The sequence below is a fragment of the Streptopelia decaocto genome (assembly GCF_964273445.1).
Source record: "Streptopelia decaocto genome assembly, chromosome: 1".
Lineage (NCBI taxonomy): Eukaryota > Metazoa > Chordata > Aves > Columbiformes > Columbidae > Streptopelia > Streptopelia decaocto.
The window spans coordinates 93,986,535-94,000,975 of NC_138663.1; the positions used below are offsets into that span (position 1 = coordinate 93,986,535).

The 14,441-nt window shown below is 38.3% G+C and overlaps 1 protein-coding gene across 1 annotated transcript in view; it reads left to right on the forward strand.

Moving 5' to 3' along the window:
• Positions 1-14,441, forward strand: part of GABRG3 (gamma-aminobutyric acid type A receptor subunit gamma3) — a gene marked incomplete at both ends in the record, with an annotated part of 334,515 nt that overhangs the window by 182,395 nt on the left and 137,679 nt on the right. Inside the window, one exon of the mRNA XM_082066711.1 lies at positions 686-768. Coding sequence (XP_081922837.1) covers positions 686-768 — 83 coding nt within the window. The remainder of the gene's footprint in view (positions 1-685; positions 769-14,441) is intronic.

The following is a 14,441-nucleotide window of genomic DNA, read 5'->3' on the forward strand; positions in this document are numbered from 1 at the left end:
TTTTCCTAAAAAAGACTTTATAACAAACTAGCACTTAATGCATTCTACCTGGGTAAACAGACTTACTTTGTAAGCTATCAGGTGGATGATTATCTGTTTTTAATAGTAATTTTTAAATCTGTTTCATTCATAATGTCCTTTGTGTTAGGGATATCACATAAAACAAGCTTTCAAGTCAGGCTGAAGATGTTTCTGCTTTTTTGCTTGTTATGTCTGTACAACTGAGAATGGCATACAGAAATCTAGTAAGTTTTTGAGAGACAGCCCCAAACGATTAAAAGTATTTTAAGTTCACAGTATAAGTAAATATGGAAAACATTCCTTATAAGATCCTTTATCAAGTTTTAATTTTATGGAATTATGCACTGCTACATCAGCCATATTTTCTGTTATTTGTGTAAAAAATACTTGTTTCCATCCCATGTCCTTTAATGACAAATTGTCTAAAGAAAAACATACGCACAGACACTTTCAATGATGTGTCTGAAATTATTTGTGCTTGTAGATAATTATTATTGTTTTGGATCAGGCCTAAAGAGTCAATGAACGATCTACATATATAGTCCTTATAGGCCTTACTGATGCATGTCAAAGTGCTCTCGCATGATACATAAGTTTACCCAACCTTTTCTTCTGCCTGTTCATGGTGCTGATGTGCAGTAACAGACATTTGGTTTCTCCACAGGCTGACCATCAATGCTGAGTGCCAGTTGCAGCTGCACAATTTCCCAATGGATGAACACTCATGTCCTCTGATATTCTCTAGCTGTAAGTACTGCTTTGATGCCTTATTGCCGTACATGACTACTATGCAGAGGCATGAGTTAAATTCTGATCTCTGTCAGGTCGTTCAACCATTTTGCAGCAGGTATAGGAAGTTTAGGTTTGCTTAAATATTCAGGGGATTTTTGTTTTCCTCTCTGGCACTCTTGGTTGATGGACTTAAGCCATGAAGTTTCTGTAGATTTACTCTGTTATTTTTGCTTTTTCGTTGATACTATAATCACATGTTCAGCAGGAGCAGAAAATTCATGTTAGTCTGTGCTATGTTAATCTACACAACCATGTGACATGTAAATGAAAATAGAAATTGGAGTTTTTCTTGTAGAGGTGCACACTCCAGGGACAAGACCAGCAATCTCTGAATATCTGAGTTTATAGCAAGTAGCATGGTAATGCCCCTCTGTTCCATAATAAAAGTAGATTGTGTAACTACTCAAACTCATTCTCCTTTTATTGCTCAGCTTGTCCAGTAGTCCTAATGTTGTATTGTACATGGTGTTGTTGTTATATTTAAAACATACCTAATAGGCAAAACAAACACATTGGTGAAAAGGATCAAAAACTAAAGTCAGTTGAGTTAATCTTGAGGTCCAATATTACCATAAGGAAAAGTTATCTTCACACTGATTAATTTGAAAAAGCTCGAGAGCTGTCTGCTCATGGATACACCTGCACAGTTGTGTGATCTAAAGTCATATAATGCAAATGTTTTACAAACATTTTTAAAGGATCTCCACTAAAGATTTTCCTTTTGATAAACTCCAGGACTCAGAACCCATGCTCTCCAAAAGTGAATGGCAAACACATTGTTTTGTCTTTCTATTTAGAAAATAGTATGTTCTCCATCATCTCCTAAAAAGCAATAGAGGAATAACGTTATTTAATGTCTCCATAATAGATATGCTGTTGTGATAGTAGGATATTGATTTTCATTTATGAATACTATTCAAACAGCGATCCTCAATAGGATTTGAATTTCAGCTGATCCAGGGTGTATTCTTCTTTTTCCTGAGGAAATTTTTTTTAAAAATTCTGCCAGTGTAAACATCTCCCTTTCCCCCAAATCTTTATCACACCATTGCCTTTTCCTTTCTTATGATTTATGTACATAAGTGAGCCTGAGCAAAAATACAGAGTGGTGTGTTGAGTTCAGATGTGTGGAATATACGCATGCTCAACTGAACAGGAGACAGACACCTCCTGAATGAGCTTTACTGCTAATGAACACTTGTCACTGTGCAATATACACCTTGGCTATCTTTAGTTATGGCTCAACGCTATTCTTACCTTGTGGCAATCTACTGCTAATTTGTTGCGCTATTGAAAAAGAAGTGTGTGATTTTAAAAATTAAATCCTGGTCCAGAGATACTAATTAAACCTACCACATAAATTTGATATTTTCTGCACTAGCAATAGCCAAAGAAGGTGAACTCTAATAGACAGGGAAGTTGCTTCAAACCTTATACTCCCTAATAGCTAGACGGTTGCTGAGTGCAAGTTACCCTCTGTATTTTTAAAAGAGAAAGGTAATCAGTGTGAACTTCAGAAGGCTCCGTTCAGTGGCAAAGTTTCAAATACATCTTGATTTGCAGAGGTTCTTCCTAATTTAGATCTATGACCTTGAAGCCCTTCTGCTCTTGAAAACATACACGTGTTACCATCATGCATGTACTACCCTCTATGGAGACAGAGATTACATGGGCTCAAGCAGAAGCTGCATGTGTTACAGTTTCTATGGAGGAATACTGAAAGAATGTTTTATAATTTTGTCAACAGTTTTGGTCATGTTGATAATGAGTTTATTTCTTTAGGTTCATATTGAACTGTGTGCCTTTCCATAAACACTTTTAGCACTACTATTATCATAATAGGGTATCTCCTGTGTGATTTGTCTCGTAACTCAGTTGTATTTTCAGTGTTGCGTACATTCATAGTTATCTCAAGATACATGGTATTCAGTGGGACTTAGGAAGTGAATGACTGAATGACTTATTACTGCCTGCTATGACAAGTTTCAGAGGGGACACACTAATTATGGATTCCAAGATGTATGTCTTTGAATAAAATAAAAAAATGGTTGCAGATTTCACAGGACTGCTTTCCTCTGCATCTCTTTAATTTGGTCCCTGGCACAAAGACAAATCTTTGCAATTTCCACTGTAGGCAAGAACAAAAAAAGCACAAATTTTGGAGAATATTCCCCTTATTTTGACACACACATGAACAAGGTTAATATTTGAAATTTTGTTTTCTATAAATTTCCCTTGATATTTTAGAAATGTGAAACTAATCTCAAATAGTTTCCAGAGTATTTTCCTCTAGTGCCAACCAATTCATACCCTAACCCTGTTGTTGCTCTGGGGACAGTTTCTGTTCCCTAGGTGGGAATACTGAGTTCTGCTTGCTCCAGTTGCCAGGATGAATAAGGAGAAAACAGCAGCTTATAAACAAAAGAGACATCTCAGTGTGCTTACAGTGGTTACTAAAACATACTTATGCCTTTCTTTTGAAAATCTTGTTCTAGAATGGTGCCTGGGTCTCTATGGTGTCTTTGTTTATAGGAATAAGAAATTATTGAAATAATATGAAAGCTCTTTACTATCTGTGCAAGTGTTGTATGTGTTTCAGGTGACATGGCAAGATGAATCATCTGGAATATTAGGGTGTGGTACATGTGTGTCTGTTGTTGCAGTCCTTACGTAGATGTGCAGTTAGCACACTGTTTATGTAAAAAGTTGAGCCCAATGTCATAATACAGAGCTACTATACAACACGACAGCTCTTTCTCAATCTGTGTACCAGATTGGTTTGATCAACCACATTTGGCAAGCAGTATGCCTTAATACAGAGATGCTACAACATCGGCATCAATGCCAATGCATGGTGTCAATGTGTGTTTACTTTTGAATGTGAAGAAAGAATCAGTGCTGTGACTTGACCCCAGTACAGCAATCTGTAATAGATTTTGATCTATATAACCACATTTTCTTCATATATTTTTAAAGTACTCTATACTACTGCATAAAAATATTCTGTGAGTGTGGTTCTTCATTTGGATTAATTTATCCTCTTGAGCCAAGTGAGGCTACTGTGCTCCTTTTGGTACTTGTTAAACTGTCATGGTTATCTCTATCAGAACTGATTTGAGCATTGAGAAAATGACATAGTTTCAGGATTCTGCCATAACATTTAGTTTATTGAGGTAGTTAAGATTCACATAAACATCTGTAAGGAGGCAGAGGTATTCTATCTGAAGGGCAATGTCAGCACAAGAATAAACAAATAAGAAACAGGCAGGAAAATGCAGGCTGGAAATGAAAGTTAAGCACAATTGATTGTGGAACTCCTACCAAAGGATAATGCTGGTGCTAAAATTTTATAAGGATTCAAAAATGTTTGGACAAATCATTGGAAGAAAAATGCATTGTTAGCTATTAAGCATAACAAGATCACTGTACTAATGGCTACTATTTTTTTTAACTCTGAGGGAGAATCTTTGGGAGGAAATACTAGGCAAAAGAAAAACAAAGAGTTGTTTATGAAGAGCACCACCATCTATTTCTTCCGCAGCTCCCATTTCCCTACAGCCCCCTGTGGCTCTATGCCTAAGCTACTTAAAGGAACTCTTTTCCATTAGAGTCGTTATGTGCGTGGTTTCCAGCTGCCCTACATGGTTTTGGTTTTCCTCTATCAGACACTGGTAAGACTGTTGAAAGTTCTGGATTTTCTTAATTTGAGAGGACTAGGCACACTGCAGAATAACATGAGCATGTTTACACTTACGCCTGCAAAATTAGTTGTTCAAGGTGTTCATTTTTCAGCCCAGAAACAAACCTTCACCTCCTCTCCCCATCCATGTGCTCAAGATCAACTTAAATTCATGACACTCCTTCAGGAGACAGTATATGACAGCCAAATCAAAATGAAGATGACAAACATATTACACCTTGTTTAGAGCATCTGGTCAACTAGCTTACTAATTATGTACAAGGAGCTTTATGGTGAGAATCTGTGCTAGGTACATACTTAATGTCTGAAACAATCTGGAAGGCAGTGCTTCAGGCTCTACCAGATGTAGTAATATTGAGCTGCAGGGCCAGCTGCCAAAATAAAAATAATAAGACTGAATTGATTAATGGGCTTTCATTGCTTTATTTTTCTTGCTGCTGTTCAGCAGCAGACACTGTTGTTAATTTTAAAAAGCACCTTAGATTTAGGCAATAGAAATGATGACATTTTTTGTAGGCAATTACTTATCTTTTCCCTAGTGAGAAGATCTACAGTGTCTTGAGCCGCTCATTAATGAGAATTGCTGCAAGGCAGGAAAAGGTGGGCAATGCCTGGAATGCTGTTCTTTTTGCATACACTAAAATACACATGAAAAGATTCACAAACCATTCAAGTGTGTTCAATTCAGTTGAAAATAGGGGAAATCAAAATGTCCAGCTATTGATAGTCCAGTTTGCTCAGTCAGGTCTTAAAAAGTGCACTTTTATCCTTCTAAAAGTTTGAGTATTTTTTAAGTGGTGTACAAGAACATGCAAAGTTTTGTAGAAAAAAAGTAAGGAAATGTGATATGCATTTAAAAAATATTAATCCAAATCTAACACAGTGCTTGAAAGAAACAGATCCCATCTCTCTAAATATAAACTCAGTTCAATCAAATGTTACTTCTTTGAACATGAAACCTCTTATGGATATGCAATCAGTACTTTGAGCCTCATATCATTAATTTTCTAACAGAACTAGCTGTCATCACCAATTTTAATATGTTTCTTCTGGGCTAGAAAAGCAAATTCTGGTTTTGTAGAATGAGCTGTTCTTTGTTTCATCTCATGTATCATAAGCAGAATCATTAACAAGGTCTGAGGGCAGAATTTTACTGTTGATGAAGAACAGTCCAGAGGGAACATGGCTTAATGTTCATACCTCAAGAGGAGTTTCATTAAAGATGCTGGGAAGGCTTTGCAATGTGCAGAAAGAGCTTTAATCCACATCTGAACTTGCACCTGTAATGGGATGAACCAGGTCATGGGGCGTCAATGGAATTCTTGATTCAGGTTTTGTGACAAGCCTATTTTAGCTATTGAAGATTTTTTCTCCTCTAGGAAGGCAGACATTAAGGCACAGTGGTGTATCCATCCTCCTCTTCAGAAGGCTTATTTTTCAGAGAAAGGTCAATATGGAGAAGAAAAAAAAAAAACATATTTATGGAAAATTTAGCCTTTCTTCCCAAACTCTGTATTTAGCACAAGACTTGTGTCATATGTGACAATTTATTAATACAATACATGAAGTATATCTGTGACAAATCCCTCCTTCTGTTCATCTTCTAATCTCTCTCATACACAGACATTTCTATATCTTCTTATTTCTGTTACCCTCTTTTAGACTTTACTGTTTTCATTGCACATTTTTTCAAATACCACGGCTGATGTGCAAGGCAGTATTCAAAGACAAGCTGACCATTCCAAAGATTTATGATGAGTGAATGTTTTTGTAGAGATTGTCTTTGATTTTATTAACCTGCAAGCATTCATGTTTCTAAGCATTTTTTTCCTGAGGTACCCACAATGACACTTGGGTATAGTGCATTTGAAATACATTGTAATCTTATGTGAGTAATTTCATTTCTTCATTCCAGTAGCCATTCTGAGTGTAATCTGCTACTGCTTTACTCCATTGTTAATGTTCTTTGGGTTTCCCAAAAATTACCTGCAGGTATTTCTTTTATCTTTAACATAAACCATCTATTGTTTCTTAGTCAAATATTTAGTTCTTTGACTACTCACTACAGGACAATTCACTAATACTTTTCTGTGTGTGACTCAATACATTTCTCAATACGTAAGAGACACTGTATTGTGTCTTTCACTTTTTTATGACTTTATAGCTGAGACAAGATACACAAAAATGTTTCAAGTTATTTTTCATTGGAAGTTCTGTTAATCGCTCCAATAGGATGCACTATATACCTATGAAATTGGTCAAATTAATCCATGGTATAAGTACATTCACTGTAAAGTTACACTTTCTAAACCTAATTTATGGTACTTTCATGCCAAAGTAGTGCATATTTTAAGTATCAGTGTGGCACTGCTCCTTCTGTTAGTCTTCTGTCTCATTGCTCAAGGTAAATTAGAGTTGCCTTTCTAAACATTTACAGCTGTATGGTTCAGTACTGGTTCCATACATATACAATATGTAGTGATACAAGAGTAATAAACTTTAAACAATCTGATATTAGATCTGATAGCCACTAATAAGCAAATGATCCCTGTTTCACAGAAAAAGCACTGAAACTTCCCGGAAGTTGAGGGTTGTCAATTGCCTCCCTTATGATTAGGAAGTGTTGATGGCAGTGGTCAATTCATGTGTTATCCCTTTCTCTTCTAATCCTTACGGAGGGCTAGGGTTTTGGCCTAGTAGCAGACAAAATGTTTGTTTTATAGCAACTCTTGAAATTTTTCTCTATGAGACTGAAGGCTCCTTTAGAGAGGCAGTAGCTGCCATTACATTTCAGCAAAAATTAGACCCTAGAGTCTACAGCACGTGCTGACTAGTGAAGCCTAAAATGCTTAACTCATGATATCCTGGGTCCAGCAAAATCTTTGTGAGACTCCCTGGATTGACAGTAGGTTATTCGAGGAACCTGGCATCTACCCCAGTTTTGCAGTGGTCTTCCAAGGATCTTTGGTGCCTCCATTTACCCTGCACAGTTGCCTGAGGAAGATGAGAGGCCTGTGTCACAACACAAACTCTCTAGGAAATCTGCTGCAGAGTCAAAATAATGCTTTCATTCGAGGGGCTGACGGTAAGGATAGGTGACTGTATTTCAGAGATAGGACCCCAAGCTCTGACCTATGTTTAAAAAAGGAGATTGGAAGCCCCCAAAATCCCAAGTGCAGTCTAGCTTCCCAAAGCAACCAGCCTTATTTTCCTAAATTTTCTACTAGTAAATTTAAAACAACAACAAAAAAATCAGTACCAAAACCAAGTTCAGAAAAGACAAAACCTGCCTGTGAGCCATTTTTATATTTTGACAAGAATGTATGTAGCTGACTAAGTTATGCTTATGGTGTCAGGAGAAAATGAGAGGAAAGAAAATGCTGAAGCAAGACAGGTGGCTGTTTGCATGTCTGACAGCTGAATGTATCAGCGAAACATCCTGGAGTATCTGTCATGTGACAATCATTGCCAGGTCCTATGATCTCATGATATTCGGTGTTTACTTGAAGCGAAAACCCCTTTAAGTGTGTTCTGATGTGCCAATGTGATATGAGCTTTTTTTTTTTTTTTGAACAAATGTTTGATGATATGACACAAATGCACTGCAGGCAGGAAGAAAATAACTTTCTCCCTCAAATGTAATTTAACACCTATGTTATACTACATGTTTATATTATTGTTATTTGCTTATTTAGGGATGTGATAACTGATTTGCAAATGAATCTGACCTTTATGGAGAGGCTGGTCCAGAACTCGAAAGTCCTAGCAGCTCTGTATTTGTAACTTCTGAAATATAGAGCTCATCTTTGTGCTATACAGAGCATCAAAGGCAGCCACACTCCTTTGCATCATATTATATTTTTTAACACAAGCAGGAATGTCTGGTTTTAGCACTCTGTAACAATTGCATCACATGACAATGTGGGGATGCTCTGGAATAGAAATCTGCACTCTTTCAGTTAAGGAGTTGTAGAAATCCATTCTATAAATACAGAATTGTCTGCAAGTAAGAGAAAAGTGCCCCTTCATGGGTCTTTTATTCCAACATAAGAAAGCAGTCTGAATGGCTTGCATGGTATTTGTCTTACAGGCAACACTCGGAGGTGGATCAATAGTTAGGACTGCCCAAACTCTTAACAGAGCTTTACAAAGCTCAGTCCTCTTTGGGTTATGGGTAGAATTTGATCTTTGGTGGTTGTCTCGTTCCTTGAATCAACTTTTTGAAGTGCCTTCCAAGACACATGCTCCCTTGGATGGCCACAGGTGTTACATCGTATACTTGTTAGCAGGTTGAAAGAGGTTCTCCTTCCCCTCTACTCTGCCCTGGTGAGACCACACGTGGAATATTGTGTCCAGTTCTGGGCCCCTCAGTTCAGGAAGGACAGGGAACTGCTGGAGAGAGTCCAGCACAGGGCAACAAAGATGATCAGGGGAGTGGAGCATCTCCCTTATGAGGAAAGGCTGAGGGAGCTGGGTCTCTTTAGCTTGGAGGAGACGGAGCAGTGACCTCATTAATGTTTACAAATATATAGAGGGTGAGTGTCACGAGGATGGAGCCAGACTCTTTGCAGTGACAACCAATGGTAGGACAAGGGGTAATGGGTTCAAACACAAGAGGTTCCACTTAAATTTGAGAAGAAATTTTTTCTCAGTGAAGGTAACAGAGCACTGGAACAGGCTGCCCATGGGGGTTGTGGAGTCTCCAACTCTGGAGGCATTCAAAACCCGCCTGGACACCTTCTTGTGTAACCTCGTCTAGGTAGGTATTCCTGCTCCAGCAGGGGGATTGGACTAGATGATCTTTTGAGGTCCCTTCCAATCCCTAACATCCTGTGATTCTGTGATTTGGGGTTTCTTTCTTTTGGAGTGTTGGATTTTTACAAATGCTGGTATAACTACATATGTTTATTCCTTGTAGCCTCCCTTAATGTAACTGGAGTGTACCTCACAAAACATAACATAAAATGTGAAATTACAAGTCAAGGTAATGATCCACCAGGAAACTTAAAAGATGCAGCAGTTCCATTATCCTACACCTCTTTACACCTTTCCAAAGACAGGAGACCAGCTTGCTTGCACCCAGATGGTTCAAGCTATTTTAGATCACTCGTAGAATATGTGACATATTTTTGAAGAAACAAAGAGCATATAGTTTTTGAATTATTTTAGTTGTTGTAATGATTAGATTAAAAAAAAAAAAAAAAGTATTATTGTCTTCCATGGCCACCTCAGTTGCCACACTGAAACTTACACTAATGTATCTCTCAACTGCGAGAACTGTGCACTTGAACTCACCCGTATCTTTCAAAAAATCATGACAGAATTCCTTCCAAGTGTAGAGTAACCATTTGGCACTATGAGAACCAAGAAGGACTGAACAGGTGTCAGAACTAGAACAAGCACTGAGCAAAATTGCTAAGGATGAAAGAAAAGGAAAATGAGGGGAGACCAAGGTAAGCCAGGTAACCTGCAGTGTGGCACTGAAGTTCAACAAAAGCAGTGATTATTGTCTCTCAGAGTAAACACATCTTGGCTACAGCCCAGTTGATGCTTGTTACTTTTGCTAGGCTTGACTGACCAGTGATAATGAGTTTAGCAGAAGCCATCAAAGATTTACTTGTAACAGACTCAAAAAGCAGGATGAAAACGTCAAGTCGTCAACTCATTAGCCTTGTCTTGTCAATTTTGTTTACCTTTAACACAGTCTGGAAAAACAAGGCAGCCTGGAAACATGAAAAATTGCTATGAGAAAGGGCTCTTCTCTTTTCTCCCTTACATGTCTGCAAAATCAACAGAAAACCAAAATCATAGAGGGAGGGGGGGAGGGAGGGAAGGAGGGAAGGAAGAAAGGAAGGGAAGGAGGGGAAGGAGGGGAAGGAAGGGAGGAAGGAAGGGAGGAAGGAAGGGAGGAAGGAAGGGAGGGAGGAAGGGAGGGAGGAAGGGAGGAAGGGAGGAAGGGAGGAAGGGAGGAAGGGAGGAAGGGAGGGAGGGAGGGAGGGAGGGAGGGAGGGAGGGAGGGAGGAAGGGAGGGAGGAAGGGAGGAAGGGAGGAAGGGAGGAAGGGAGGGAGGGAGGGAGGGAGGGAGGGAGGGAGGGAGGGAGGAAGGGAGGGAGGAAGGGAGGAAGGGAGGAAGGGAGGGAGGAAGGGAGGAAGGGAGGGAGGGAGGGAGGGAGGGAGGAAGGAAGGAAGGAAGGAAGGAAGGAAGGAAGGAAGGAAGGAAGGAAGGAAGGAAGGAAGGAAGGAAGGAAGGAAGGAAGGAAGGAAGGAAGGAAGGAAGGAAGGAAGGAAGGAAGGAAGGAAGGAAGGAAGGAAGGAAGGGAAACAGTCATACACCTTTGAATGTTGCTTTGTTAATAGTGTTAGAGGATAATAATAGAAACACTGTGTGTATCTGCTCCCATTAGAGGTCTGCCTGGCTGGATCCCTTGCTATGAGGGGCAGGTCTGTCTTCTGAAAAGGTGACTAACTTTGTGTGATGGGCATGCTCTATGACAGATAATAAAACTTCAATCCTTTTTCAAAGTTGGGTAGCATATATGTCTGCCAAAATAAAATAAGCTGGGTTTATGTCTTTTACTGTCAGATAACCCCTCAGACAGACAAACTAATGAGTGATAAGATTTAGATGGGAGAAAACAGAAGCACAAATTGAGACATTGGATTTAATTTTAACTCAGTTTTTAAATAAGTTTTTTTTATGTTCTCCCATATGATGTAGATTTTCAACTAATTTTTCTTTAAGAAACACTGCAGTTTTGTATATCTAAAAACAGAGATTATTTATGTGAAATGGAAATAAAGTTATGATTTAATGTTTGGGTTAGCCATACATATTATATTTTTTCCCCCTCATCTTTTTAATAATATGACTTCTGGCAGTTTCGCCACTAATCTGTTAAAGCTCAGGAATAGCTGACTTTTCCACAAAACCTTTCCATCAGGTGTAAGAAAGAAAACACAGGGAGACATTTTGATTGAGCAAAAGTTAGATGGTATTATGGGGCAATTGGCCAAATCAGAGAGCTTGTGGACAAGATAGTAAGGCTCCTTTCTGGCTCTTTCTACCTGAGTTTCTTTCCCAGGGAAACGAAGGTGGTATGGGGAGGACTATTGTGTGACTCTATTATGCCCTGATGGGGGTAGGAGCGTCTAGGAGCTCAGGAGTTCTCCTGGCTCCACCAGTTGTGATGTAACTTTGATCAGAATTCTTGTTTCATATTTTCTGTTGCTTTTGCTGCCACCCGCATCGATGTCTTTTGGTGAGCACTGGTGAACAAGGTTAGCTGTGTCTGTCTCGGCTGAGTCAGGCCCCAGTGCATCTGTTCAGGAATATCCCAGTTAATGTCCATTTTGTAATTCTGGCAGCCTGATTGACATCTGTGTTTCTTCCCTTTGGAAAAACACAACCAGTAAAAAAAGAAGAGCCTTATTAAAACAAAACTGATAATCAGGAAGTGGAATGAATTGCAGTTCACAATATTTAGGTCATTAATCAATATCTTTCTCTTTTCATCCTTAGCAACACAGGTTACTAGAAAACCACATCAGAGCTGTTCCGTACTTGACATGGGCCTCTTATGCAACTAAAAGATGAACAAAGTTCATAGTCTGGGTCTCTAAGATCAAGATATTTCACACCATGCCCCAGGGTATATTGGAGACATCTAAATTCCTAATTGAAACTGTTGCCTGACTAGTGCTCAATTTGTAGACGAACTTCTTAGAAGATTCATCCTGATCTCACCATCTTTTGCTCCAGTATTGTCCTCAGTAAAAACACAAGCAGAGTGAGTATAACAACAAGAAACCTACCAAAAGAATCTCTGTTCTTCTCTGTCCCACAGGTGTTTATCCTTCTGTACATACCCAGTCACTTAAAGAGACACCTAGGAGAATGAGAGAAGATGAGAAAACAGATATGTGATAACTTTCAGTCTTTTCATTTTCAGTAGCTCAGCTACTAAGGCAACAAGCAATATGCAGGAAGGTGCATAGAATTAAACAGGTTGAAGCAAAAAGAAGAACAAATCCTATTGTGAATCACCTGAAATGGACAAACTAACTGTCCTTTAACTTTTCTTAATAGAACATATGAGAAATATTAAGCCATGACCTTGAGGCACTCTCATGCTGCTATGCTTCTAAGTCTTCTTTTTATCTATATTAACTGATAAAATGTTTGAATGCACATTTCCTATAATTGTGTTTAAAAAAAAAGTTAATATTATAGTCTTCATGGGTTGCAGTGGTATGCTCTGCATATCTTGTGCCATTTGAACTAATGAAGGCTGAATGTCAGACCTCATGAAGAATTTTCAAGGAAAACTTTTTTTTTTTTTTCATTTGGAAAGAAGTTATTCCTGTGAAATATAAAAATTTATTTTTGAAGAATGCACATTTTCACTTTGTGAAAAATTTTAGGAATTTTTGGTCTTGAACAGAAAGAGGTACCCACCCGGTAACATCCTGAGGCAACCGAATCCTGAATATGTCAATATGTCATGCTATAAAGGACAATGGCAAGATTTTCAGCACAGTTTTTAATTTTTCCTTTAGGTGACCTGATCACACACTGGCTATTTTACAGCTTTTGAATAATTTCTAACTCTCTGATTTTTTTCACCGCAGAGTGTGAAGTCAATAAGCTAATTGTATTTCAAAATATAGCACCTGAGGGAAAAATAGTGGCTGTTTTGCACTTACAGTACTTCCTATACATTTATCTGAAAGGGAGCAAAAATACCACCTCATTTAGGAAAAAGAAATGGTAACCGTTTAGAGCAGTTAGTGTTGTCCACATTTTAATTCTGGAAGGTCAGTTGTTCTTTTCAATTTAAAAGGAAGAAAAAGTAGCAAGAGCTACATGTTTGTACCTTACAGGTATTTTCTGCCTGTATTGACTGACTTGAAATGAAGTTACTAGACCAAATGAGCATGGAGAAGTTTATCTACCAGTGATGATTTTCAACACAAGGGAACTTTGTGGTCTAAATGGTGTATTAGTTCACAGCAGTTGTCTGAAAATCAACATTTCAATAAGACAACATTGCTTGCCTCTGGCACCCAGAGATGGCAACCACAAACTCTTGGATAAATGTCTCTTATGATTAAAAGGAAACTGATATAACCAGGTGTTTCATAACATGGTATTTCCTTTCTTGTTTTGTCCCAAACACTTTTCCCTGAAGTCTGTGCTTGAAATCTTTAAAGCTTTTCTTGTCTAATCAACACAAGACTGCAAAGAGGAAGATAAAAGGCTATTCCCAGCAACTTGCAAACCTCTAAGTTGTTTGGGAGATTTGTACTGTAAGTTTCTATTGATTTATGTGCAAAATATAGCAGCATTTCTTATGTCAAGGCTTAGCAGAATTTCCAGCCAAAAATTGTGGCCTGTGATACTTTAAGATTTCAAAGGTTAAGCAAGCTGATACTAGTCACTGCTTACATGGGAGTTTTGTTGGGAAAAATCAGGGATTTCTGTGATTCCAGACTAACGGTTGCACTTTTACATATAATCATATTCACTGTGATTTATTACAGCCACCAAAGGGCATCTTCCTGCTAATATCTTACATAACTGTATGTATCAAAGCAAAACACATTGATGGTCAATGCATGGTATTAATCTTTAATGTTTATTTATTATACTGAAGTGCATGATGGAGTAATGTGACATTGCTCATTACCTGAAGCAGGGGAGGTTCTGACTTGACAGAAGGAAAAGAATCACCAAGGGCAATCAAGCGTTGGAGCAGGTTGTCCAGGGACACTGTAAATACTCTGTCCTTGGAGATTTTCAAGACACAACTGGATAACCAAAGACATGCTGAAGTCCCTTACAGCCTGACTCTATCACAACATCTTTTTCACATTCAAAACGAGATTTATGTTAAAATATTCAATCTTCATTATAGAAGAATTAGTTCAT